The sequence below is a fragment of the Zosterops lateralis genome (genome assembly GCF_965231275.1).
Source record: "Zosterops lateralis genome assembly, chromosome: 14".
NCBI classification, from domain to species: Eukaryota; Metazoa; Chordata; class Aves; order Passeriformes; family Zosteropidae; genus Zosterops; species Zosterops lateralis.
The window spans coordinates 2,176,750-2,203,810 of NC_139774.1; the positions used below are offsets into that span (position 1 = coordinate 2,176,750).

At 54.8% G+C, this 27,061-nt stretch overlaps 1 protein-coding gene across 1 annotated transcript in view; it reads right to left on the minus strand.

Annotated features, from left to right (window-relative positions):
* The window catches only part of LOC310914961 (uncharacterized protein), a gene marked incomplete at its 3' end in the record, with an annotated part of 41,005 nt that overhangs the window by 964 nt on the left and 12,980 nt on the right, over positions 1-27,061 (minus strand). Inside the window, 10 exon segments of the mRNA XM_083871479.1 lie at positions 5,305-7,897; positions 7,899-8,023; positions 8,026-8,074; positions 9,402-12,213; positions 14,903-14,988; positions 19,323-21,801; positions 21,803-22,010; positions 22,013-22,164; positions 23,334-23,337; positions 23,858-26,735. Of these exon segments, the coding sequence (XP_083727605.1) occupies positions 5,305-7,897; positions 7,899-8,023; positions 8,026-8,074; positions 9,402-12,213; positions 14,903-14,988; positions 19,323-21,801; positions 21,803-22,010; positions 22,013-22,164; positions 23,334-23,337; positions 23,858-26,735 (11,386 nt within the window).

A 27,061-nucleotide genomic window follows, 5' to 3' on the forward strand; every position in this document is an offset into this window, starting at 1 on the left:
AAATTGAAAGACACAATCAATTCTACTCAAAGCTTTCTTTTCTCAGGCTACAGGATGTGAGATTTGTCAATGCTTCTCCATGGCAGAGATGGTCCAGTTCATGGACAATCTGTGTGATCAAAGAAGTCTCGAGGGAGAGGAGCACCTACCCATTCTTGTTGGTCATCCTGCATGTTATGCAAGCCTGGTGCAATCTGGGCAGCAAGTGGACATTGCCAGCTCATGCCCCATTTGTCACCCAGCAGTGACCCAAAGCACTTCTCTGTGAGGCTGCTCTCAGTCCACCACTCTCTATTTACACTGGGGATTGCCCTGACCCATGTTCAGGACCTTGCACTTGGCCTTCTTAAACTTCATGAAGTTTATACAGGTCTGTTCTTCCAAGTTATCCATAAACATTATCCCTCACCTCTCCCTGATCACTCAGCTTGGTGTCAGCTGCAAATTTGCTGAGGGTGTTCTTGATCCCATTGTCTATGAAGATACTGAATAGCACAGATCCCATTATAGACATCACACATCACTGATTTCCACTTGGACATAGAGTCCAAGAGTCTAAAGCTCCTGGGATGTGACTGTCCACCCTGTTCCTCAGCCATTTAACAGCCTCCAGGTGTGTGCCCAGCATGGTCTGGGTCATTGGGTGGGAGACACTCTGTCCACATTCTCACACTGGTTCCTGACCTGTTCATGGAATCCTTGGCTGGGCTGGGTGGCTGCTCTGCACTCTGACAACTGCAGCAGAGATGCTTCGGCATTGTGACACTACAGACAAAGTGTTCCTGGGGGAGCACACCTGTGCTTATGAAACCTTTCCTCTTTACAGCTGTAAACATCACAGGTGTGTGTGGGAACTGCACCTGCCCTCGGGCAGTTGGGAAAAAAGAGACCTTCCACATGAGATCAGACACAATGAGGTTGAGCTCGTGAACTCAGATAAGAGTTAGAAACATGTGGAAATGTAAAGACCAGGTACAACAGTATTTTGTAGCCTGCAATTACTGACCAAAAATAATTCTAATTGCATGGCATGTGTTATATATGACATACGAGAAGCAAAGGAAATTTATCATGATGGAATAAAGCACCATGGTCACATCAAGAGGGGAGGTAAATTCATCTGCTCACCAGCATTCTGAGAAGAAAATGAAGGATTCTAAAACACATGAATGATAAACAACCAAGCTAAAAGATTATCAGTCATCCAACAGAGAATGGCTCACCTAACTAATGGCTCAAAGGAAATCTCCTGCCCTCTTTATCACACACAGTGTTCCACAGAGATACGGTAAGGTGGTGTTACCTCCCTTCACCCCAACAGCAACAGAACTCAAAGGTACCCTCACCTCTCCTGCCTTTCACACCTGCTGTGGCATGAACAGGAGGCACTAATACAGGATGCATGGCTGAATGAACCAAGGCCGACAATTACAAGAAAACCTTCACAAGGAAAGAAAGCAAAAAAAAAAAAAAAAAAAAAAAAAAGAAAGCAAAACATACATCAAACAAGCAAGGCAAGGAAGCATTAGAAGACCAGGGACAGTTAGAGAAATTCACCAGGAAGTCTTCTTGGTCTTCACTGTGGGCATTGGAATTCATCTTTGTGAACACCTGGAAGTCACTGAGGCCTCAAGGTCCGACTGCAGCCCGAAAGTCTTACACGGGACTCTCTAGGTGGGGTTCATTACCAAAAACAGTCATCAGCTCTCAGCAATTCTCTTAGGTGACCTCCCAAAGAGATTAAATATCTCAGGCCTCTTTATCAACTTCACCCTTCTAAGAAACTACAATACATTCACTTTTTCCTTTTCCTTCGTATGCCTCACACACACAAAATTCTGTCCTTGGTGGTTCAATTAGGTATTTGCTGCCAAAGCACAGTAATAATTATAAAAGAAGAAGCACTCACCAGAAATGGGTAAAAAGACCAAGACCTTACAGGAAGCAAAGTCATGGAAATCTAATTGACACTATGAAGACACATTACATCACTACGTTCCTGGGAGTTACAAATGAATAATGAAATTTTCACACAGAAATTATAAGCCATTCTACACAAGTATCATGGCCCTACCCACACAGTTTTTCAGGAAACACTTCCCTGCTGGAGGACTGGCATTGCCTTTCAGGACAGGGATAGCAGGATCAAAGAAAACAGCATAGACCTCAGCAATGGCTTTGGCACGAGGCCTGAAATCAAACCATTTTCCAGCCAAAGTCACCCTGACCCATCTGATTTTCTGCATTCAAATCCAGATTCTCCATCTCCTGGCTCTCCATTCACAGCCTTTTTTTTTTTTTTTTTGCATCATGGACAACACCCAGATTCTAACCATATATCTAACCACAGGGAATAGAGCATTTCATTCAGTCCCATTTGAGAGAAACACAAACTTAGCTGATGTCCACCTTCAAGGTATGGATGAGAACTGCTCTCCCACCCTGATAATTGTAAGGCATCTTTTAGTATTTCACACAATCACAGAATCATCAAAGTTGGAAGAGATCTTCAAAGTCATCTAGTCCAGACCAGCACCACCACCATCACCCTTGAACAAGATCTCCAAGAGCCACATCCAGAAGCCTCTCAAACACTTCCAGAGATGGTGACTCCACCACCTCTCTGGGCAAGGCATTCCAGTGCCTGACCATTCTTTCAGAGAACAATATTCAAATATCTCATCTGAACCTCCCCTAGCACAACATAGGGCCATTTCCTCCTGGCCTTTCACTTGAGACGTGGCAGAAGAGACCAACCCCCCACCTCACCACAACCTCATTCCAAGAGATTATAGAGAGCAGTGAGGTCCTCCCTGAGCCTCTTCATTTTGAGACTAAACAACTCCTGTGCTCCTCATCAGCTCCACCAGCTTCTATTTGTTTGCAGGATTCAAGGGCAAAATGAGGTCCAGCTTTACTCCTTCACAAGAAAAAAACAAACAAGTCAAAAAAAAAAAGATTGAGAAACCCGCAGACATGCATGAACCATAGATTCCCATTCCAGATCATGTCAGCTGTCATAGGCACACAAAGGAAATTAGTTTGTAAGAAGTAGCCATGCTCACACAGGAGCTCACACCAGACACCCCAGATACAGTCATACCTTAGACCCTGAAAACAAAAAGCTTACAACCACAGCTGTGGGCCTCCTCAATAATCCAGGACAAACTGGACCTTTACACATTTCTTTTGGCCACTTCAATCTCCTGCACAGGCCCTGTCTCTGGACAGATGAAATTCTTTCCCCACTCCAAACATCACACTCAAGCAAAGTTAAATCTGCAGACAAATTCTGTTGAAAGAAAAGCTGCACACACAACTTCTCAGATCCTAAGCATCACAACCAAGATTATTCTGCTCCTCCCAAGACTTTGGAGAAATGTAAAATGCTATAAAGACCATGACTTGTTGCCAACTCTTGCAAAGACACAGCCCTCAGAGTATCAGCTCAAAGAAAACATCACACATGAGCTCTCTGAAGGCCATGTGAATTCATCACTCTTAACACAAAAGAATGCTGAATCCAAAACTGGGCAATTCGAGTCCAAACCACTCAAGGTCAAAAAGTAAGACTTCTTCAGAGTGATTTTACAGAATACCAGGTATAAATCCTAGGAATCAACAGAACACAGGCCATTTTCCACCAGTACCTCCTCATACAGCGCATGCCAACCCATCCCCTCAAACTCTTCACAACTCACATTGTTACCACAGATCTTCAAAACTGGTAGAGAGACTCCACCAAAAGAGAAGCTGCTCAGATATCTCCTTACCATGGCTAATACTTGACTGTTCACCATGTCCATGCACAAACAACAGCATTTAGTGCAGAGACATGTTAAAGAAACACCTGTGAAAGTTTTCTTAGAGCTGTAAACATGAAAGGCATGTACAGAACAGCAGGCAAATACAACAGACCCGATCTTCCACACACTTGCAGAGAGAAAGAACCATCTTGTGATCATCAAAGAGCAAGGAAGGGAACAAAGAGCTACAGAAAGGAAGAGATCGTGACACACTCTTCTCGATCATGTAACTAAGAGTAGGTAACTAATGCCGGTGTTTACTAAGCACTGAATGCACCAACTGCCCTTCCCAAAGCTCCCACATGACCTTGGTCATGAGCACATCATTAAACTGTTAAGTTTCACAGTTATCACCACCTGCAAACACACACAAAGAACTTCCCAGGGTATTCCATACAGCCAGAATTACATGTCTTCTTGCCAAATATTTAGGGAAGGAGGACATTGCATTGAATGATACTATGGGTGGGTAAAGAAAAGATAAACGAGAAAAGACATTTCCTTCTGAAAGATCTCCATGTAGAACTCCAGGACTCAAATCTCCAATTCCTCACAAAGCCCAGAGTGGTCTTCGACCCTTCTAATCTACATGCACAAGACATGTAAGGCCCAGTTTCCCAGACCACTTCTTCTCACACCACCAACTTCACATCTCTGTGTAAAGGAAACTGCATTTCTCTGCTCACTGCTCTTCTGTGCAGAAACCTCAGACTTCTCAAAGGAAAAGAGGAGCCCTGCTCCAGGAGAGCCCGGGTCAGTGAATGTCTCTATAGGGCCAATCACCCTCTCCTTATGTCTAACTTTGCACCTTGAATCTTTCCCCCCCACACCTCCAGCAAGGCTCTTGCCACGACCTGTACTTTACAGCCAAGGCACATCCAGTCCAACTTGACGGAGCTCAGCCCTTATAGACAGCAAACCAACAAAGCACCTCTGCCATTTCCTCCTCCACATACAACCACCCATCACTGGGAGCCTTTCAAGAGGATCCTTCACCTTCATATCAGTCACACAGACATCATCAAAACAGCGGCTGTACCCAGCCCATTCTCCTGCAGGATCAGATGAATGGGAAGACATTTCCTACTCACCTCCATTTATACAGAAAGGCTGAGAAGAGTTTTACAAACCATGACCTGCAAAGTTACACACTGAGCAATCGAGATTAGAATATAGACACTCTCACCCCAATGCAGCACCTGTAGGCCTGGGAAGACACCTGACCCAGCAAAAAACAAAAACCTCAACGTGCTATTTACGCAACCCATCCATTCAGAACAGCCAATATTGGAAGGATCAAGGGTATTACACATGCCATGGCACAAAATCTGCTTGGTACCAAATGAAACCACAAACACTCATACAATCCTCTAGTCACCATCAGCCGCACTACATCTACTTCCCCAACGACCTGGAAAACAGAACACGGACTCTTCCTCTACTTCCCTGCAGCAAGAGGCACGAGAACAAAATGCGAAAATGAACTAAACTCTGCTACCCTTCTGAGTAAACCTCACTACAAAGGACAAAGGACACGGGGAAAGGAAGAGGAGGGCAGAAGACGGAGAAGTCACGGAGGCTACGCCGCCCGAGGAACTCACCGGTAGTGAGGCGGACGGATCCTTGGGGAGGGCGGGGGCCACATCCTCGTCCCCGAGCAGCGGCGCGGGCTCGTCGGGCAGCGGCCGGGCCGGGAGGGTGTCGCAGCAGGTGGCGGCCGAGAAGCGCAGCTGGCTCTTGCGCGAGTCGGCCGTGAGCGACACGTCGTGCGAGTAGGACTGCAGGAAGGCGCGCACGCCGTCGATGCCCACGAAGTGCGAGACGGGCACGCCGCGCAAGGCGCCGCCGTCGGGCGGCAGCAGGTGCCGGCGGCGCCAGCGGCGCAGGCGCAGCGCCAGCAGCAGCAGCAGGAAGGCCACGAAGAGGCACGACACGGCGGCCACGGCCAGCACCAGCCAGCGCGTCAGGCCGCCCGCCGCCTCGCCCGGCGCCGCCGCCGCCTCGGCCGCGCTGCCCAGCTCGGCCAGCAGCTCGGCCACGCTCTCGGCCAGCACCACGCTCAGCGTGGCCGTGGCCGACAGCGCCGGCCGCCCGTGGTCCTTCACCACCACCACCAGGCTCTGGCGCGCCGCGTCGCGGGCCAGCGGCGAGCGCGCCGTGCGCACCTCGCCGCTGTGCAGCCCCACGCGGAACAGCCCCGGCTCCGTGGCCTTGGCCAGCTCGTACGACAGCCACGCGTTCTGGCCCGCGTCCGCGTCCACCGCCACCACCTTGGCCACCAGCGCGCCGGGCTCCGACCAGCGCGGCGCCAGCTCCACGCCCGACCGCGCCCCGCCCGCGCCCGCCGCTCCGCCCGCCGGCGGGTACAGCACCTGCGGCGCGTTGTCGTTCTCGTCCACGATCTGCAGCCGCACCGACACGTTGCTGCTCAGCGCCGGCGCGCCGCCGTCCTCCGCACGCACCCACAGCTCCAGCTCGCGCACCTGCTCGTAGTCCAAGGAGCGCAGCGCGTACAGCGCGCCCGTCTCCGCCTGCACCGACACGTACGACGACAGCGGCGCGCCCCGCACCCGCCCCTCCGACAGCCGGTACCGCACGCGCGCGTTCTGCCCCCAGTCCGCGTCCGTGGCGCGCACCGTCAGCACCAGCGCGCCCGCCGCGTTGTTCTCCGACAGCCGCGCGCTGTAGCGCTCCTCCGAGAACACCGGCGCGTTGTCGTTCACGTCCAGCACCCGCAGCGCCAGCACCGCGCTGCTCTGCAGAGCCGGCGACCCGCCGTCGGCCGCCCGCACCGTCACGTTGTACTCCGACACCTGCTCTCGGTCCAGCTCGCTCGCTGTCACCACGCGATAGTAATTGTCATAGGACTTTTCCAGCAGGAACGGGACGTCCTTTTCGAGGGAGCACCGAACTTCGCCGTTCGCTCCCGAGTCCCGGTCCCTCACGTGCAGCAGAGCTACAATCGTCCGCGGCGGGGCGTCTTCAGAGATCTCTCTCAGCGCTGACGACACTGTGAGTACGGGCGCGTTGTCGTTCACATCTGTTACGTGAACCACAACTTTAGCAGTGTCCGAAAGGCCTCCACCGTCATGTGCCTGAACTTCCACTTCGTAGGACTTGTCTTCCTCGAAGTCCAGGCTCTGTAACAGTACGATTGCTCCCGTCTCGCCGTCCAGTTGGAAAATGTGGGAAGCTTTCTCTGTAATTTTCTCAATCGAGTATTTCACTTTCCCGTTCAGCCCCTCGTCGGTGTCCGTGGCCGTGACGGTGACGAGCACGGAGCCCACGGGCACGTCCTCGGGCACACGCACCGTGTACTCCGCCTGGCTGAACACGGGCGCGTTGTCGTTCGCGTCCAGCACCGTCACTCGGATCCGAGCCGTGCCCGTCCGCGCCGGATCGCCGCCGTCACTCGCCCTCAGCACCAGCTCGTGAAACGCCGCCTCCTCCCGGTCCAGCGCCTTCGCCAGCACCAGCTCGGGACGCTGATCGCCGCCGGGGCCCGTCTGCACGGCCAGCGAGAAGTGCTCGTCGCCGCTCAGCTCGTAGCTCTGCAGGGAATTCCGGCCCGAGTCTGGATCGTGAGCGTCTGGCAGGGGGAACCGGGACCCCGGGGCTGTCATCTCGCTCACTCTCAATTCTTTTTCTGCTGCTCGGAAGCTGGGGGCGTTGTCATTAATGTCCGTGATTTCAACTAAGATTCCGTAAACCTGCATTTCCCCCTCCACTATCAGCTCACAGCGCAGCACGCATTGCTGCACACTCTCACACAGCTGCTCTCTGTCGATCCTCTCCGCCGTCACTAAATGGCCCGTCTTCCCGTGAAGACCGAAATACTGTGTCGTACCTTTGTCCGAGATACGAACGCCGCGATCGCTGATCTCCGGCAGGCGCAGCCCCAGGTCCTTGGCCACGTCGCCCACGAAGGAGCCCTTGGGCATCTCCTCGGGCACCGAGTAGCGCAGCTGCCCCCACGCCGCCTCCCACGCCGCCAGCAGGACGGCCCAGAGCAGAGCTCGCTGCCGCCGGCCCCAGCGCCTCCCCGCCGCGCACATCTCCGCCGCGGCTCCGCTCCTCCGCTTGCAGCTCGTCGCAACAAACCCAGACAGCTCCGGCTTCTACTCTGGTCTCAGCTTCTGCAAGGTTTTTCAGCCACCGGCTCCTCCATCTTGCTACAGAACGGCTCCGTACCGCGGGGACGCTCGCAGATCTCCCGCCGCCGAGCCAGACACCGAGCGAGAGAGCGAGCTTGTCCGCAGCGGGCGGGGCTGCCGGGAGCGCTCCGAGCTTCCTCTCGCTCCTCTCGGTCAACAGCGGCGCCCGCAGCCTCCTCCCGGCACTGCAGGCACCCAGCGCTGCCCAGCGCTGCCCGCCCGGCCTCGCCCACGGGCATCTTTCCCACCGGCCAAAGTCCTTACGGAGATGCACTGTCCAGTGCAGCGGGACTGATGCTGTCATTTCTCCAGGCGCTTTCCAGCAAAGCTTGGATTCGCACAAAGCTGAACTTCCATTAGGGAAGCACTCTTATGCTCCCTCTGGAGTTCAGCAGCAAACCAGCATTAACAATCAGAGTATTACTCAGCAGCCACCCAAGTCCCAGTTCTTCGCTTCGAGATAAGATGGATCAGGAAGGAAACCATTCATTCACTTTTCCTGAGACCATCATGTAAAAATAGTAGATCTTACTTTATCGATTAAAAATTTCATTTGTTACTTCAGTCATTCCTACCACTTCAGACAACCCAAGCTTTGTAGACAAAATTTTCCCACTGCACTTGAACGCGCGTGATGCCACCCAAAAAACACCTGCCACTACATGTAAATAATTCGGGACACACAACTGAATGAAAACCCCTCCCCTACACGTTTGACAACTAATTAGGCAGGCAATGACTTGGACCAGAGTTATTTCATTTATTGACCGAAACCTGCAATTTACACAGCTACCTTCCCTCAAAAGAATGCGGGCACATGGAAGAGTGCAGAATTCATTATGAAGGAATGACCTATCATTTCCCTATTCAGTGACCAACATGTATTTCTCCCTTTGGAGCGCAACGCCAAAAGAGAAGTAAATAAAGACCTGTTTTCTACAGCTGTTCCATAGGCACCAATCAAAAAAGGAAAACCAGAAAACCAGAATGTTAAACGTCGAGCACTTTCTTCTACACACTGAAAATCTGCCTTCATCATTAGAAACCCGCAGTGTTTCAGACAAGCTTCGAAGAAAAAGTTCTTCAGATGAAAATCAGCACGTCCTGAGGAAAACAGTGACATCTAAATCTGCCTCCTCCAAGTGGAAAACGAAGGAAACAAAATGTAACTCAGAGCATCACTTGTCCTGTAAGCTTTTATGCACCACAAGCTAAATGCTAAGAGACATTCCACTGAGGCTACAAGTGAGACAGCTCATGAGACCAGAACTGCCAGTTGGCCTCGCCGGCTGTTAAGAGACAAGGGACAGGATTCTTAAGGGGGTTAATTGAAACACAGACCTGTACCAGGCGCCTTTAATAGTGCCGAAACTGGAAAACAGTACGCCGCAAAGTTGTTAGGATAAGGCTAAGGAAAAAAGAGTACCCGAGTTTTACAGACCTGCGTTAATTCCGAGTCGGCGGGCACCTCTCCCACGACGGCGCTGCTGTTCGGGCTCGGCTTCTCGCAGGAATCCCCGCCCAGAAGCTCCTCCGCCGACAGGATGGGCACCGCCGGCGGCGGCGGCGGCCAAGCGGCCTCGGGCACGGCGCGGGCCGGCGCCGCCACGCACAGGTTGTAGGAGTAGGGCAAGGTGCCCTCGCAGAAGTCGGCCGGGAAGGCGGCGCCGGCCACCGAGAAGCGCTGCGCGCCCAGGCAGCGCAGCACGGCGGGCGGCCCGGCCCGGCGCAGCCGCGCCAGCACCAAGAGCGCCACGCTCAGCACCAGCAGCGCCGACAGCAGCGCCAGCGCCAGCACCAGGTAGAACTGCAGCTCGGCCGCCGCCGCTGCCGCCTCGCCGCCCGCCGCCCGCTCGCTCAGCTCCGGCAGCGCCTCCTGCAAGCTCTCGGCCAGCACCACGTGCAGCGTGGCCGTGGCCGACAGCGCCGGCTGCCCGTGGTCCTTCACCACGGCCACCACACGCTGCTTGGCCGCGTCCCGCTCGGACACGGCGCGCGCCGTGCGCACCTCGCCGCTGTGCGGCCCCACGCGGAACAGCGCCGGCTCCGACGCCTGCACCAGCTCGTACGACAGCCACGCGTTGCGCCCCGCGTCCGCGTCCACCGCCACCACCTTGGCCACCAGGTACCCGGCCTCGGCCGAACGCGGAACCACCTCGAACGGAGGAGGAGCCCCCGCCGCCTCTCCCGGCGCCGCGGCGGCCCCCGCGCCCGCCGCCGCCGGCCAGAGCACCCGCGGCGCGTTGTCGTTGCGGTCCAGCACGAAGACGCGCACCGTGGCCGTGGAGCTGCGCGCCGGCGAGCCGCCGTCCTGCGCCCGCACCGCCACCGCGAACTCGCGGCACTGCTCGTAGTCCAAGGAGCGCTGCGCGTACAGCGCGCCGCTCCGCGCCTCCACCGACACCGGCGGCGCCGCGCCCGCCGCGCCCGCGCTGCCGCCCGCCAGCCAGTAGCTCACGCGCCCGTTGGCGCCCGCGTCCGCGTCCCGCGCCTGCACGCGCACCACCAGCGCGCCCGCCGCGTTGTTCTCCGCCACGTACGCGCTGTACGCCGCCTCCTCGAACACCGGCGCGTTGTCGTTCACGTCCGACACCTCCAGCACCAGCTCCGTGCTGCTCCGCAGCGCCGGCCTGCCCCGGTCCCGGGCCACCACCGTCACGCGGTGCTCGGACGCCTGCTCGCGGTCCAGCGCGCTCGCCGTCACCACCTTGTACGAGCCGCCCGGCGACGCCACGATCGACAGCGGCGCCTCGCCCAAGAGCTCGCACGACACCTGACCGTTCTCGCCGGAGTCTGGGTCATTCACGTTCAGCAGGGCCACCACGGTGCCGACCGGTGCGTCTTCAGGGACAGGGCTGGACAGGGACAGAATGGTTATCTCAGGGGCGTTGTCGTTCTCGTCGATAATGTCGATCTGCACTTCGCAGTGACTGGTGAGGCCGCCGCCGTCTCTCGCCTCAAGGCCGAAGATGTATTTATTCTTTTCCTCGAAATCGAGGGGACCCGCCGTCCTGACCTCCCCGCTCTCACTTTCGACAGTGAACAACGCCTTGACAGTGTCTGGGACACTGCTGAAAGAGTAGGACACTCGTCCGTTCGAGCCTGCATCCGCGTCCTTGGCGGCCACTCGTAGCACAAGCGACCCCACAGGAAGATTCTCCGCCACTCGCGCCTCGTAGACACTTTTGCTGAACACGGGCGGGTTGTCGTTGGCGTCTGTCACATTGATGCGAACATGGACAGTCCCGGACCTCGCGGGGTCCCCGCCATCCACTGCCGTCAGCACCAACTCAAAGGAGCTCTGCTTCTCCCGGTCCAGAGGTGTCTCTAGCACTAATTCTGGCTGCTTCTTTCCACCCGCCTTTTCCATCATGGACAGAGAGAAGGACGGGTTGCTGGTGAGCCGGTAAGTGAGCAGCGAGTTACTTCCTACGTCAGCGTCTCGGGCCATCTCCAGGGGAAAACGAGCACCGGGAAGCGTCCATTCACCGATCTCCAGTTCCAGAGCAGCCTTGCTGAAGGTCGGGGAGTTGTCATTCACGTCCTCGATCGCCACCTCGACATGGAAAACGTTCAGCGGGTTGTGCACCAGCACCTCGAAGCTGACAGAACAGGTCGCCGACTCGCCGCACATCTCCTCCCGGTCCAGCCTCTCGTTCACGTACAGGTTCCCGTTCTCCTCATTCACCGTGAAATAGTTCAGCTGCTTCTTGCCGGCAGACGCCACCTGCAGCCTCCGCGCCGGCAGCTCGTCCGCGCTGAGCCCCAGGTCCCGCGCCAGCGGCCCCACCAGCGAGCCTCTGCCCAGCTCCTCGGGGATGGCGTAGCGGACCCGCTCGGCCGCCGCCCGCCACCACACGCACCAAAGCACCGCGCCCAGCAGCGCTCGCCCGCCGCCCGGCCCGCGCCTCTGCCGCCGCCTCACCGCCATTCTCTCTCGCCACAGCTCGCCGCGCTCCTGCCGGGCTCCTGCCGCTGCCCTGCCTCCCTTCCAGCCGCTCTCGCTCCCACACAGCGCACGGGCCGCCGCAGCGCAGCCAGCCCGCTCGGGCCGCCTCGGACGCCGCTGCTCCCCGACAAGCGCCGCCGCCTCTCGCCGCTTCCGCTGCTGCTGCCGGTGGTGTCGGGGCCGCTGCCGCCGTGGCCGGCGCCGGGCGAGCGAGCAGCCTGCGGGGGCAGGACGCTGCGGCGGCCGCGGCTCCAGCGCCGCTCGGCGGCGGCCAACAGCGACACCCGGAGGCCCCGCCACGCCACTGCAGCCGCACGATGGCCGCGCTCAAGGGGGCCCGGCTTTGGGCGGGGCTCGGGGCTGCGCCGCCGCCGGGGTCTCTCCTCCACTGCAAACAGCGACAGCACAAGCTCGGCCTCAATTCGAAACCAAGGCGCTTCTACCAGAGATGTGCTCTCCGGTGCTTTTAGGGCATTCTTTCGAATCGCACTGAACACTCAGAGAAGCAAACTCTCATGGCAGGGCAGTAAAGAATGGAATTTAGCGGTTATTAAAAAAATGACGGCTCATCTACAGCAGCAATAAACGAGAATATAGGGAAAGACCTCAAGAACTTTTTCACACTTTGTCACATCCCTTGAATTGTCCTTTCATTACCTGCGATGAATTAATTTAGGATAGAAATCAGCCTAAAATAATGTAAGCAACCCCTATGCCAAGATAGCAGAATACCTTTTACTCTTTTGTTTCTGACTCATTGAAGTTGTTTCATCTGCATCTCAATATCTGAGCGCCTGATAATAGAAAGTTCAAAGCAACGCTGAATCCTTCCTAAAGCTAAAAATATTTTCAGTTTCCAACTTCAACTTTTCTTTAAAGGTCATTTAACCTACACCTCTGCCACGAGAACAAACACTTTCTGCTAGACTTGAACGTTGGATGCATATCCATAACTTCTCTGGCAATACGTTCCATTTTCTCACAACCCACACTACAAAGCTTTCTACCAATAAAAACCTCTCTTCTTTTAGTTAAAAACACTTCTCTCCTGAAATATGACCACTGGCCATGATAAAGAGCTCTGTCCACAGTTCCTATAAGCTTATTCATAAATTGAAACAGAAAAAAAAATACCCAAACATTGAAGCTTCCACAGAATTATCCTGTCTCCATGCTTGAAGACATAAACTCCTTTAATCATTCTGCAAAGCAGAGATGTCTCACTCCCAGATCAATTCCATGATCATTCTGGGGACTCCATTTGGGATATTGGCTCAAGATCTGCATGCAGTCTATGGTCTCACAAAAGGGTTTAGGGTAGGGGAAGGACATCCCTCGACTTGCCGGGCAGAGAACTGGTTATGCAGTGCAGGACACAATTTGAGCAGCAGGTGCCCATTTGCGCCTCATGTCCCATCTTATCACCCACCAATAACCCAAAGTACTTCTCTCTTAAGCTGTTCCCTATACCCTACTCTCTCGTTAAACTGGGAATTGCCCTAGCCCAGGTGCAGGACCTTGCACTCTGCCCTGCTCAACTTCATGATGGTTGCACGGGGCCACTTCTCCAGCCCATCCCTCGTTGGCATCTCTGCCCTCTCGGCAATCAACTCAAATTGGTGTCAGCTGCAAATGTTCTGAAGCTGCACTCCATCCCATTGTCCATGGAGGGAATAAACAGTACTGAAGGTCCCAGTAAGGACCCTGGAGGGGCATCACAAGGCACTGCTTTCCACCTGGACATTGAGAAACTGCCTGTAACTCTTTGGAGGTGACTATCCAGCCTGTTCCTCAGCCATTTAACAGCCTCCAGATGATTGCCCAGCATGTCCCTCTGGGTGATGATGTGGGGAACACTGCACACGTTCTCCCACTGGCCCCTGGTCTGTTCATGGAAATCTTAGCTGGGCTGGGTGGCCGCTCTGCACTCTGACAACTGCAGCAGAGATGCTTCTGCATTTTGACACTACAGACAAAGTGTTCCTGGGTGAGCACACCTGTGCTTATGAAACCTTTCCTCTTTAGAGGTGTAAACGTCCCAGGGGTCTGTGGGAACTGCACCTGCACTGGGACAACTGGGACAGAGGAGACCTTCTGTTACAGCTCTGCCTGCTTTATCTCAGCCAAGGTCAGGATGAAAGACACAGGAAATGTAGAGTCGAGTTCGGTGTTGGTTGTTTATTATCTCTTATCTCCCTACAGTATTTACAGTGGGAGCTCCAGCATGTCAGATAGAGAAACGAGGCAAAATGGAGGGCCTCTGACTTTCACCAAGGCCATTTAAGAGATAGTTACCCATTACCAAAGTGACAACTCTATTATGGATGGTTTTGACCCGATAATGACCATCTGATATTTGCAATGCAGACATTGTTCACCCAATTAGAGAAAGCCGCCCAAATCTGTGAGGAAAACAGAAGAAAAAGGTGAAGAAGAATAACTTGGGCAACGCCCTGAATCCTCCATCTTGGCCCATACACATCACTACATACCAAAACCCCAAACCTATGTTTTCACCCTGTGAGATCACAAAACACCGTTCTAATTACACACCCACAATCCCTGTGCTCTCACACAATCTTCTGATTCAAGGCCTCAAGTCAAATGCTGTGCCTGCCCAAAGGTCAGCACCCCTTCAGCTCAGAAAGCCCGAAAATTTCAGCCTCCAGGGTTCCAACAACCTTCCACGTAAGATCAGACATGCTGAGGTTGAGCTCATGCCAACAAGCAGTGCAAGAGTTAGAAACATATAGAATTCAACAGGTGCAATAACATTTTGTAGGTCTCACTTGCTCTACAGAAAGAACTCAAATCACACTGTACTCCATCAGTCAAGGCTTGTGTTATCTATGACATACGACAAGCAAGGGAATGACCGACTTCTTCTCTAGCCTCACACACAGAGTTCCCCTCTCTTCTTTTTCTCCTACCCCATGCAGCTGGAAGTGTTTGCTTGTGACCGTCTCCTCACTGGAGATAAATCTCAAATTTACCATGAGATGATGATGCCCTGCAGCCACACCCAGAAGGGAGGTCCATTTATCTGTTCACCACCATGATGAGAAGGAACTGAAGGATTCTAAAGCACACAAATGATAAACAACTGTCGCCCCTGACTGTCTTGCTTTCAAGTGTTTGAGTCTTTGCAGCAGCTTTCTCATGCTGCTTCATGTAAACAATATTGTATTCTTAGAATTTATCTGTATGTTTTGCATACTTGTTCTCTGAGAGCGAATTTGACTGATGGTCATAGTGATCAATAGCGTCAGGAGGTTGTAACCTCCTTGGGCCAGTCTTGGCCCTCTGTACAAAATGTATATAAGCTATTAGAGTCAGATAATAAAGGGCCTTCCATGTTTGACCCTGCTGCTGCCTGCTGTCCTCTGTGAGGGTCCACACCCATGTCACAACGTGTTGCCCCTTTAAGGGCAGGGGTAACAACCAACCATGCTGAAAGATTAGCAGTCATCCAATAGAGAATGATTCATCAAACCATTGGCTTAGAGGGATTCTCCTCCCCATTTTTATCACCTGCTCTTTTCCACACAGATGCAACATCTACTGAAGTCATATTTACATCTATTTCTCCCAGCAGTAACAGAAAACAAAGTAGTTCTCATATCTCCTGCCTCCCACTCTCAATGGAATAAGAGCAAGAGACATGAATACACCATGCATTCCTAAAAAAAAAAATTAGGTTGTTAATAAGAGTAAGTATACCCACATATAGAGTAAATCAAGGGAAAACAAAATGAGGAATAAAATCCTGTTGAAAACGCCAGAATATGAATCAGATAAAGCAAGGAAGCATTAGAAGACAACAAGCTGTCAGACATGCTCACAGGGAAGTCTTCTAGGCCTTGATTTCAAGCCTTAAAATTCATCCCTCAGAGCACCTAGAAGTCACTGAGGTCTCAAGCTGCAAGTGTGGCCCTAAACACTTACACTGGACAGCAGGACAGGGGCTTCATTGGAAGAATTAGTCCTCTCCTCACCAACTTCTCCCACTGTGTGACCTGCTCACCTTGCACAGTTATGAAACCATCATTTTAAACAACTTGTCATCAGCGTCTTTCTCAAGTTCAATCTTCTGACAAATTAGAACACATTGTCTTACTGCTTCTGCTTCCTATTCTTCCTATTTCCCACACACAAAATTCCTTCCTGGTTGGCTGGATGAAGGATTTGCTGAGAAACAATGGTCATTGTTTCAAATTTAAAAGTACTGACCAGAATTGGGAAAATGAGCTGCAAGCTAACCAGGAAACAAAGGCCTGGAGGAAAATGTGATTACAACTCTGAAAAAACTCGATATCACAATGTGGCATAGAAATACAGATAGATAATGGAGGTTTCACACAGGATTAATTGGCTGTTCCAGCCAAGAATAACTCTTCTACATAAACAGTTACTGTGGAAAATGTTACTGTTGAGGACTCTCATTGCCTTTCATGACACAGAAAACAGGATCAGAATGGAACAGAAATGGTTTTGCCACCAAACATGAAATCAAACCATTTCTCAGCCAAACCCACATGGATTCACTGATTTTCCCAGCACAGAACTGAGCTCTCACCCTCCTCACTCTGCATTCACAGCCTTTAGTCTCACCATCAACAGACACCAAAAGTTTGATTGTATCATGGCCACAGAGAAAACAACACCTTGGAGAAACAGAAATTTATGAAGTTGTATTTCTTTAATGAAACAGTCAAGGTCCGGCTGGTTGGGGCTTTGAGCAACCTGGTCTGGTGGAAGAGGTCCCTGCCCGTGGCAGAAAAGTCAGAATGAGATGATCTTTAAGGTCCTTTCCAAGACATTCCATGATTCTGTGTTTCCCTGATTCTATGATTACATGTACAGCTTCAAAGTATGGACGAGAGATACTCTCCCTACTGAATAATTGTATGTTTTGGAGTTTGTAACATTGCCAGGCACAATGAGGATTAGCTTTACTCCTTGACTAGAAAACAAGGAGATAAACAAACAACTCAACCCAAATAAATCATCCAAAATATAATTAATCGACCAGCCAAGAATGGGAAAACATCAGAGGAGTATCAATCATGGACTCACATTTCAGATTCTGTCAACTCTAGTATATACACAACACGGGAAACTCAATTGTAACTAATGCACAGGAGGCCTCACACAGGAGCTCACTCCAGATGGTCATTCCCTTGGAAAGTAAGATCAAGAAAAAGCTTGGAACCACAGCTGTGGGCCTCATCTAACTACTGGGACAAATAGAACTTGACACAATTCATTCGTTCATTTTGAACTATATCACTGTGAACTCCAGCACTGGCCCTGTCTCTGCATACACAGAATTCTTCTCTCTGTCCAAACAGAACACGAAAACCAAATTTTGCATACGGACATCAGTAGAAGAAAAGTCGTGTGCACAGATGATCAGATCCCAAGCATCACAACTAAGATTATTCTCATCCTCCCAATTATTTGAACAAGTTGAAAATATTATATAGGCCATACATTTTTGCCAGCTCTCTCAAGGACCCAGTCATCCAAGTACCACATCAAAGGCAACATCACAGTTCTTCACCCATTAGGCCATTTGAGTCCAAAACACACAATATAAAATCATAAGGCTCCTCCTGACTCATTTTCAGAAGGCCAGCAAGAGCCCTGGGGATCAACACAACACATGCCATGTCTCCACTAGTGCCTCATCCCAACACTCCCCCCTAACCCTTCACAGCTCACATGGCTATCACAGATCTTCAGAATTTAGAGAGATTCCACCAAAAGGAAAATTGCTCAGTCTCTCCTCACCATGGGTAATATTTGTTTTTTCACTCTTGGCATGGGACGAGAAAAAGCATTTCTCACTGAGATATTTTAAAGAAACCTGTCAATGGAAATCTCTCACTCCACCTACAAACATGGAAGGACCATCTTCAGATCATCAGAACAGCGAGACAGAAAGTTTGTACCTGCAGAATTGAAGAGCTCGTAACATTATGCTTGATTATATAACTCAGAGTAGATGATTACTAATTTAGTTTAAAGGCCTCAAACACATAGATTCCTATTTCCATATGACATCTTTCACAAGTACAACATTAATCTTTTAAGTGACACAATTATGATGGTCTCCAAATACTTAGTAAGACCCTCCCAGGGTTCTCCATGCAGCTGGAATACATCTCTTCTAGACAATTACTTGGGGAGGAAAATCCTCATATTGCTTCACACTAGAGATAGGAACTGGACAGGGAATGGAGGAAATCATTCCCTTGACTCTTTCAGCACACATTCATGCACAGCTCACAGGACTCACATTTCCATCCTTTCACATAATCACTGGTATTCTCCCACCCCTATATCCCAAAAACACGTGACAGTGGAGGCCCAGCTCCCCAGACCACTTTTCTTCACACCACCAAGTTCACACAGCTATCTTTACTTCTCTGTACTAGGCAAGCTCCATTTGCCTGCTCACTCAGGTTCTGGGAAGACACTTCACAGGTCTAAAAGGAAAAGCCCAGCAGTCTTCCAAGACAGACTGAGTCAGTGAAAATCTGCAACAGGGGGAATTATGCCCACCTTACATGTCCCACTGCACCTTGAATCTCTCCGTTCCCACCCACACCATTCTCTGGCCATGCTAAATATTTCATAGGCAAGAGTCACCCAGCTCCATTTGACATAGCTCTACCTTCAAAAGCAAGGAAAAACCAAAGCAGTTCTGCCATTTCCTCCTGCATTTCCTCCTCCACAAGCTGCTACCCACAGGCTTTTCAAAGAGTCACAACTTCAAGAGGATCCTTCATCCTCACAACAGGCAGACAGACAGCATCAAGGAGCACTTGTTGCCGGGCCCAATCCTCTGTCGAGTACAAAGATCAAAGCACGGATGACACAAAGACTTTTCCTGCTGACATCCACTATGTATCATGGAGAACGAAAAAGGCTGAGAACAACGTGCAGAGAAGTTCCACGCAAAATCATCAGCACTTTGTTCACGACACATTCAACCCATTCAAGCACATCTGTTCTTGGAAGACACACGAGCCTGCTAAAAACTTGTATTCCTTAAAAACGCGATACATCCATTCAGAATATCGAATACTAACAGGAGCACGGATTGGGCACAGCAGAGGTGCCATAGGGGAAGAATACCTGGAACCTAAGAGATACCCAAACTACTGACCTAATGAACACCCTTCCACAAGCAGCCTTCCTCCTCCTTCTTTCTTCACTACCTGGAAGGCTGAGGATCGACACCGTGTTTACAAAACGACACCAATGGGCACCGGCATTCAGAATGTCACCGAAGAAAACTCTACCTTGCTTTTAAGCAAAGTCTCCCATGAAAGCCAAAGGGCACGGCGGGGAAAAGGGAGCATCGAGAGAAAGCGTTTTGCAGAATATCTGGACGGAAAAACTCACCGAGAGTGAGGCGGCGGGATCCTTGGGAAGGGCGGCGGCCACATCCTCGTCCCCGAGCAGCGGCGCGGGCTCGTCGGGCAGCGGCCGGGCCGGGAGGGTGTCGCAGCAGGTGGCGGCCGAGAAGCGCAGCTGGCTCTTGCGCGAGTCGGCCGTGAGCGACACGTCGTGCGAGTAGGACTGCAGGAAGGCGCGCACGCCGTCGATGCCCACGAAGTGCGAGACGGGCACGCCGCGCAAGGCGCCGCCGTCGGGCGGCAGCAGGTGCCGGCGGCGCCAGCGGCGCAGGCGCAGCGCCAGCAGCAGCAGCAGGAAGGCCACGAAGAGGCACGACACGGCGGCCACGGCCAGCACCAGCCAGCGCGTCAGGCCGCCCGCCGCCTCGCCCGGCGCTGCCGCCGCCTCGGCCGCGCTGCCCAGCTCGGCCAGCAGCTCGGCCACGCTCTCGGCCAGCACCACGCTCAGCGTGGCCGTGGCCGACAGCGCCGGCCGCCCGTGGTCCTTCACCACCACCACCAGGCTCTGGCGCGCCGCGTCGCGGGCCAGCGGCGAGCGCGCCGTGCGCACCTCGCCGCTGTGCAGCCCCACGCGGAACAGCCCCGGCTCCGTGGCCTTGGCCAGCTCGTACGACAGCCACGCGTTCTGGCCCGCGTCCGCGTCCACCGCCACCACCTTGGCCACCAGCGCGCCGGGCTCCGACCAGCGCGGCGCCAGCTCCACGCCCGACCGCGCCCCGCCCGCGCCCGCCGCTCCGCCCGCCGGCGGGTACAGCACCTGCGGCGCGTTGTCGTTCTCGTCCACGATCTGCAGCCGCACCGACACGTTGCTGCTCAGCGCCGGCGCGCCGCCGTCCTCCGCACGCACCCACAGCTCCAGCTCGCGCACCTGCTCGTAGTCCAAGGAGCGCAGCGCGTACAGCGCGCCCGTCTCCGCCTGCACCGACACGTACGACGACAGCGGCGCGCCCCGCACCCGCCCCTCCGACAGCCGGTACCGCACGCGCGCGTTCTGCCCCCAGTCCGCGTCCGTGGCGCGCACCGTCAGCACCAGCGCGCCCGCCGCGTTGTTCTCCGACAGCCGCGCGCTGTAGCGCTCCTCCAAGAACACCGGCGCGTTGTCGTTCACGTCCAGCACCCGCAGCGCCAGCACCGCGCTGCTCTGCAGAGCCGGAGACCCGCCGTCGGCCGCCCGCACCGTCACGTTGTACTCCGACACCTGCTCTCGGTCCAGCTCGCTCGCTGTCACCACGCTGTAGTAGCTGCCGTGTGAGCTCTGCAGGCGGAATGGGACTCCCTCGTCGAGCGAGCAGCGCACCTCGCCGTTCGCCCCGGAGTCCCGATCATGTACGCGCAGGACGGCGACCACTGTCCCCGGCAGTGCGTCCTCCGAGATCTCAGTCAATGCCGATGATACCGTTACTTCAGGGGCATTATCGTTGACGTCTGTCACGAAGATCGTGACTTTGGCCACACCAAACAGCTCTCCGCCGTCCCGTGCCTGCACCTCCACTTCAAATGACGAAATTTCCTCGAAGTCCAACTTCTCCTTAAGGGTTATTTCTCCTCTCTTTGATTCAAAGTGAAAAAGTTCGGACGCCCTTTCTGAAATTCGATTAAAACTGTATTTAACGTGTCCGTTCAGCCCCTCGTCGGCGTCCGTGGCCGTGACGGTGACGAGCACGGAGCCCACGGGCACGTCCTCGGGCACACGCACCGTGTACTCCGCCTGGCTGAACACGGGCGCGTTGTCGTTCGCGTCCAGCACCGTCACTCGGATCCGAGCCGTGCCCGTCCGCGCCGGATCGCCGCCGTCACTCGCCCTCAGCACCAGCTCGTGAAACGCCGCCTCCTCCCGGTCCAGCGCCTTCGCCAGCACCAGCTCGGGACGCTGATCGCCGCCGGGGCCCGTCTGCACGGCCAGCGAGAAGTGCTCGTCGCCGCTCAGCTCGTAGCTCTGCAGGGAATTCCGGCCCGAGTCTGGATCGTGAGCGTCTGGCAGGGGAAACCGAGACCCCGGGGCTGTTGTCTCGCTCATCCTCTGTTCCAGTTCGATTTCTTTGAAGTTGGGTGCGTTGTCATTAATATCCGTGATTTCCACTTCTATTTCATAGACCTTCATTTCCCCCTCCACTATCAGCTCACAGCGCAGCACACATTTCTCCACCAGTCGGCACAGCTGTTCCCTGTCTATCCTCTCCGCCGTCACTAAATGGCCCGTCTTCCCGTGAAGACCGAAATACTGCGTCCGACCTCTTTCTGCAATGCGGACGCCGCGATCGCCGAGCTGCAGCCCCAGGTCCTTGGCCACGTCGCCCACGAAGGAGCCCTTGGGCATCTCCTCGGGCACCGAGTAGCGCAGCTGCCCCCACGCCGCCTCCCACGCCGCCAGCAGGACGGCCCAGAGCAGAGCTCGCTGCCGCCGGCCCCAGCGCCTCCCCGCCGCGCACATCTCCGCCGCGGCACCGCCGGCACTGCAAACACCTCAGCTGCTCCCCGCCGGTCACTCCGTTAATTCCGCTCCCGCTCCTTCTCCGTTCGCTTCTTCCGGCACTGCCGCCCTCCGCAGCACGATTCCGCACCACGGGTACGACCACAGACCTTTCGGTCGCCGAGCCTGACAGGGAGCGAGTGATCGAGCCGATCCGCAGCGGGCGGGGCTGCCGGGAGCGCTCCGAGCTTCCTCTCGCTCCTCTCGGTCAACAGCGGCGCCCGCAGCCTCCTCCCGGCACTGCAGGCACCCGGCACTGCCGGGCACACGGGCACACGGGCGACAAGGAGACATTCGCCGCAGACACCTCCTGCTTTTCTCCAGCCCATCTCTTCTTTTATGCTCAAACACATCACGACTGTGAGGAAAGCAGAGGTGTATCGGGAGTGGGACGTTTCTAACTCACAGAAAAATGTAATTTCCTACCGGCGATATGGGTAAAGTAAAATATCCTGTCTGATTTTAGTGTGTAGAATAGTCTTAGATCCCATTAGTCTAAAAACACAAGTTGAAGTCGTCCCGCTTGAATGACTGGGAGGACAACGGCAAAACAAAAGAGGGTCACAAATACACAACGCGATGATCAAACACACAACTCTGGCCACAGGAGTAGCGGAGAGATCAGGCTCATTAACGCAATGGCAGAAACTTCGCGTTACGTTTTTCAGTTCATACAGAGGACGGTCTAAATTACCTAATGAACTATGATTTACTAAGTACAGGCGTTTATAGATGAAAGAAGGTGGGTCTAACACAGCCGCTTACAACTGCTGTGAAGTTTGATTTCTCAGGCACCTGCCAGGTGTTCTGGGATGTCGCCCTATAGGATATTTATAGGAGCAGAGGACAGGAGAAAACCCCCTGGGTGCTCAAAGATCGTTATCTCCCACCCCCCGATTTCAGGCTGTAGGTGCCTGGAGCACTTCTCGCTGACTGTAAAACTAGTCAGGAATCTGTAGCGTCTAGTAGGAATTCTGTACCGACAACAAAGGGCTTTCATTTTCTCAAAACTCAAGGTGCAAGGAATTGAAGCTTCTCAGCACAGTATTAATCTAATTCTTTGTTATTCACATTGGCAAGACGTATTTTCGGCAAAATACGGTAGAAACGTAGGAGAAGAGCTGCGCGCCATAAACGGTGGTGACCATGGATAAATGTAGAAATGGACTTGATTCAAGTACTTAAATCGGTATTTTGGCAGATCCCTTTGACATTCGATAAAAGTTTTCCCTATCTCCTCTGTCTATCGTTCTAAAAACCGATGTAACAAGTATTGGAGAAAAAAGGCAGAAACAATTTTAAAAGTACCAAGTATAACCTCTTTCTGTTAAAAGCATAGAGAAGGAAAACTAGCCCTAACATTTTTTCCTATTTTTTTTTTTTTTTTTTACATCGTCTACACTTTCACTTGTGAATGAAAGAAAAAAAGATTAAAGTACCAGGCAGGATGTAAAACCAATGTTAACAACAGTTAAATGCTCCCACTACCGTTGCCATTCCTGTCATTTTTATAGCAGAATTTCCCACGGAACTGGAGACATTTTAGACGTTCAAAACTGGTGGATTGCCTGTCACTCTCCTCTCATGTAATGCCACTCCCAGGTTGCCTTTAAGAGTGTAATAATTACAAGGGTTTGTATCCTGCCATCCACCACCATGCATAATCACATTATATCGGAAAAAAAATCGATTAGGAACGAAAAATCCCCAGCACCAAGTGTCAACTTTCTCTCTCCCAAATCTGTCATACAGACTCATCGCGTCTCCCTCTGTTGAGTGAGGATTCACACCATTACTACTAATACAATTTAACGCAACCAAAAAATTCTACAAAACAAGTTTCAGTGAATATGAAACAGTTACCACCGAAAAGCAATAATTGTCTCCACTAGATGTGCTCTAATAGCAGGAGGAGTGAGCCAACGTCATCATCCCGACACGCAGAGACAATAGCAGCACACCTCACCCATATTAACCGGGGAAAATATAAGGGAAAAAAGGACAGCGTTTCGAAACGGCTTAAGGACAACAACAGCGACATCCAGATTTACAGACCTGCGGTGCGTCGGGATTGGCAGGCGGCTCTCCCTCGACGGCGCTGCTGTTCGGGCTCGGCTTCTCGCAGGAATCCCCGCCCAGAAGCTCCTCCGCCGACAGGATGGGCACCGCCGGCGGCGGCGGCGGCCAAGCGGCCTCGGGCACGGCGCGGGCCGGCGCCGCCACGCACAGGTTGTAGGAGTAGGGCAAGGTGCCCTCGCAGAAGTCGGCCGGGAAGGCGGCGCCGGCCACCGAGAAGCGCTGCGCGCCCAGGCAGCGCAGCACGGCGGGCGGCCCGGCCCGGCGCAGCCGCGCCAGCACCAAGAGCGCCACGCTCAGCACCAGCAGCGCCGACAGCAGCGCCAGCGCCAGCACCAGGTAGAACTGCAGCTCGGCCGCCGCCGCCGCCGCCTCGCCGCCCGCCGCCCGCTCGCTCAGCTCCGGCAGCGCCTCCTGCAAGCTCTCGGCCAGCACCACGTGCAGCGTGGCCGTGGCCGACAGCGCCGGCTGCCCGTGGTCCTTCACCACGGCCACCACACGCTGCTTGGCCGCGTCCCGCTCGGACACGGCGCGCGCCGTGCGCACCTCGCCGCTGTGCGGCCCCACGCGGAACAGCGCCGGCTCCGACGCCTGCACCAGCTCGTACGACAGCCACGCGTTGCGCCCCGCGTCCGCGTCCACCGCCACCACCTTGGCCACCAGGTACCCGGCCTCGGCCGAACGCGGAACCACCTCGAACGGAGGAGGAGCCCCCGCCGCCTCTCCCGGCGCCGCGGCGGCCCCCGCGCCCGCCGCCGCCGGCCAGAGCACCCGCGGCGCGTTGTCGTTGCGGTCCAGCACGAAGACGCGCACCGTGGCCGTGGAGCTGCGCGCCGGCGAGCCGCCGTCCTGCGCCCGCACCGCCACCGCGAACTCGCGGCACTGCTCGTAGTCCAAGGAGCGCTGCGCGTACAGCGCGCCGCTCCGCGCCTCCACCGACACCGGCGGCGCCGCGCCCGCCGCGCCCGCGCTGCCGCCCGCCAGCCAGTAGCTCACGCGCCCGTTGGCGCCCGCGTCCGCGTCCCGCGCCTGCACGCGCACCACCAGCGCGCCCGCCGCGTTGTTCTCCGCCACGTACGCGCTGTACGCCGCCTCCTCGAACACCGGCGCGTTGTCGTTCACGTCCGACACCTCCAGCACCAGCTCCGTGCTGCTCCGCAGCGCCGGCCTGCCCCGGTCCCGGGCCACCACCGTCACGCGGTGCTCGGACGCCTGCTCGCGGTCCAGCGCGCTCGCCGTCACCACCTTGTACGAGCCGCCCGGCGACGCCACGATCGACAGCGGCGCCTCGCCCAAGAGCTCGCACGACACCTGACCGTTCTCGCCCGAGTCTCTGTCTCGCACTTTCAGCAGGGCCACTACAGTTCCAGTCGGGGCATCCTCGGGAACTGGGCTCGACAGCGAGAGCAGCGTGATTTCCGGGGCATTGTCATTCTCGTCCATGATCTCTATTTGAGCCTTGCAGTGAGCTGTTAACCCGCCTCCGTCCGTAGCCTCCACGGTGAGGATGTATTTATTCTTCTCCTCGAAATCGAGGGTTCCGGCCGTCCTGACCTCCCCACTGTTGTTGTCGATTGTGAACAAAGCGCGGATGCTGTCCGGGACGTTGCCGAATGAATAGAAAACCCTTCCGTTGGAGCCGGCGTCGGCATCCGTGGCCATCACACGAAGCACCAGCGACCCCAAGGGAAGATTCTCTGCCACTCGCGCCTCGTAGACCCTTTTGCTGAAGACAGGTGAGTTGTCATTGGCGTCTGTCACATTGATGCGAACATGGACTGTCTCGGATCTCGCGGGATCCCCGCCATCCACCGCCGTCAGCACCAACTCAAAGGAGCTCTGCTTCTCCCGGTCCAATGCTCTCTCCAGCACCAGTTCCGGCTGCTTGCTTCCGTCTGGGTTCTCTGTCACAGCCAACGTAAAGTACGGGTTGCTGGTGAGCTGGTAAGTCAGCAAAGAGTTACTCCCCACGTCCCTATCCCGGGCCATTTGCAGCGGAAAACGAGCACCGGGAAGCGTCCATTCACCGATCTCGAGGTCAAGAGAAGCCTTGCTGAAGGTCGGGGAGTTGTCATTCACGTCCTCGATTGCCACCTCGACATGGAAAATGTTCAGCGGGTTGTGCACCAGCACCTCGAAGCTGACGGAGCAGGTCGCCGACTCGCCGCACATCTCCTCCCGGTCCAGCCTCTCGTTCACGTACAGGTTCCCGTTCTCCTCATTCACAGTGAAGTATTGCTTCTCCTCGCTCAGCCGCAGCCTCCGCGCCGGCAGCTCGTCCGCGCTGAGCCCCAGGTCCCGCGCCAGCGGCCCCACCAGCGAGCCTCTGCCCAGCTCCTCGGGGATGGCGTAGCGGACCCGCTCGGCCGCCGCCCGCCACCACACGCACCAAAGCACCGCGCCCAGCAGCGCTCGCCCGCCGCCCGGCCCGCGCCTCTGCCGCCGCCTCACCGCCATTCTCTCTCGCCACAGCTCGCCGCGCTCCTGCCGGGCTCCTGCCGCTGCCCTGCCTCCCTTCCAGCCGCTCTCGCTCTCACACAGCGCACGGGCCGCCGCAGCGCAGCCAGCCCGCTCGGGCCGCCTCGGACGCCGCTGCTCCCCGACAAGCGCCGCCACTTCCTCTGCTGCTGCCGCTGGTGTCGGGGCCGCTGCCGCCGTGGCCGGCGCCGGGCGAGCGAGCAGCCTGCGGGGGCAGGACGCTGCGGCGGCCACGGCTCCAGCGCCGCTCGGCGGCGGCCAACAGCGACACCCGGAGGCGCCGCCACGCCACTGCAGCCGCCCGATGGCCGCGCTCAAGGGGGCCCGGCTTTGGGCGGGGCTCGGGGCTGCGCCGCCGCCGGGGTCTCTCCTCCACTGCAAACAGCGACAGCACAAGCTCAGGCTCTATTCGAAACCAAGGCGGTTCTATCTGAGATGTGCTCTCCGGTGCTTTTAGGGCATTCTTTTGAATCGCACTGAACAGTCAGAAACAAACACTCATGACTAGGGAATAAAGAATGGAATTTAGCGGTTTTGAATAAAATGACGGCTCATCTGCAGCAGCAATAAATGATAATATAGGGAAGACCTCAAGAACTTTTGCACACTTCATCACATCTCTTGAACTGTCCTTTCATTACCTTTGGACGAATCAATCTGACATAAAGTTCAGCCTAAAGCAATGTAAGCAACCCCTATGC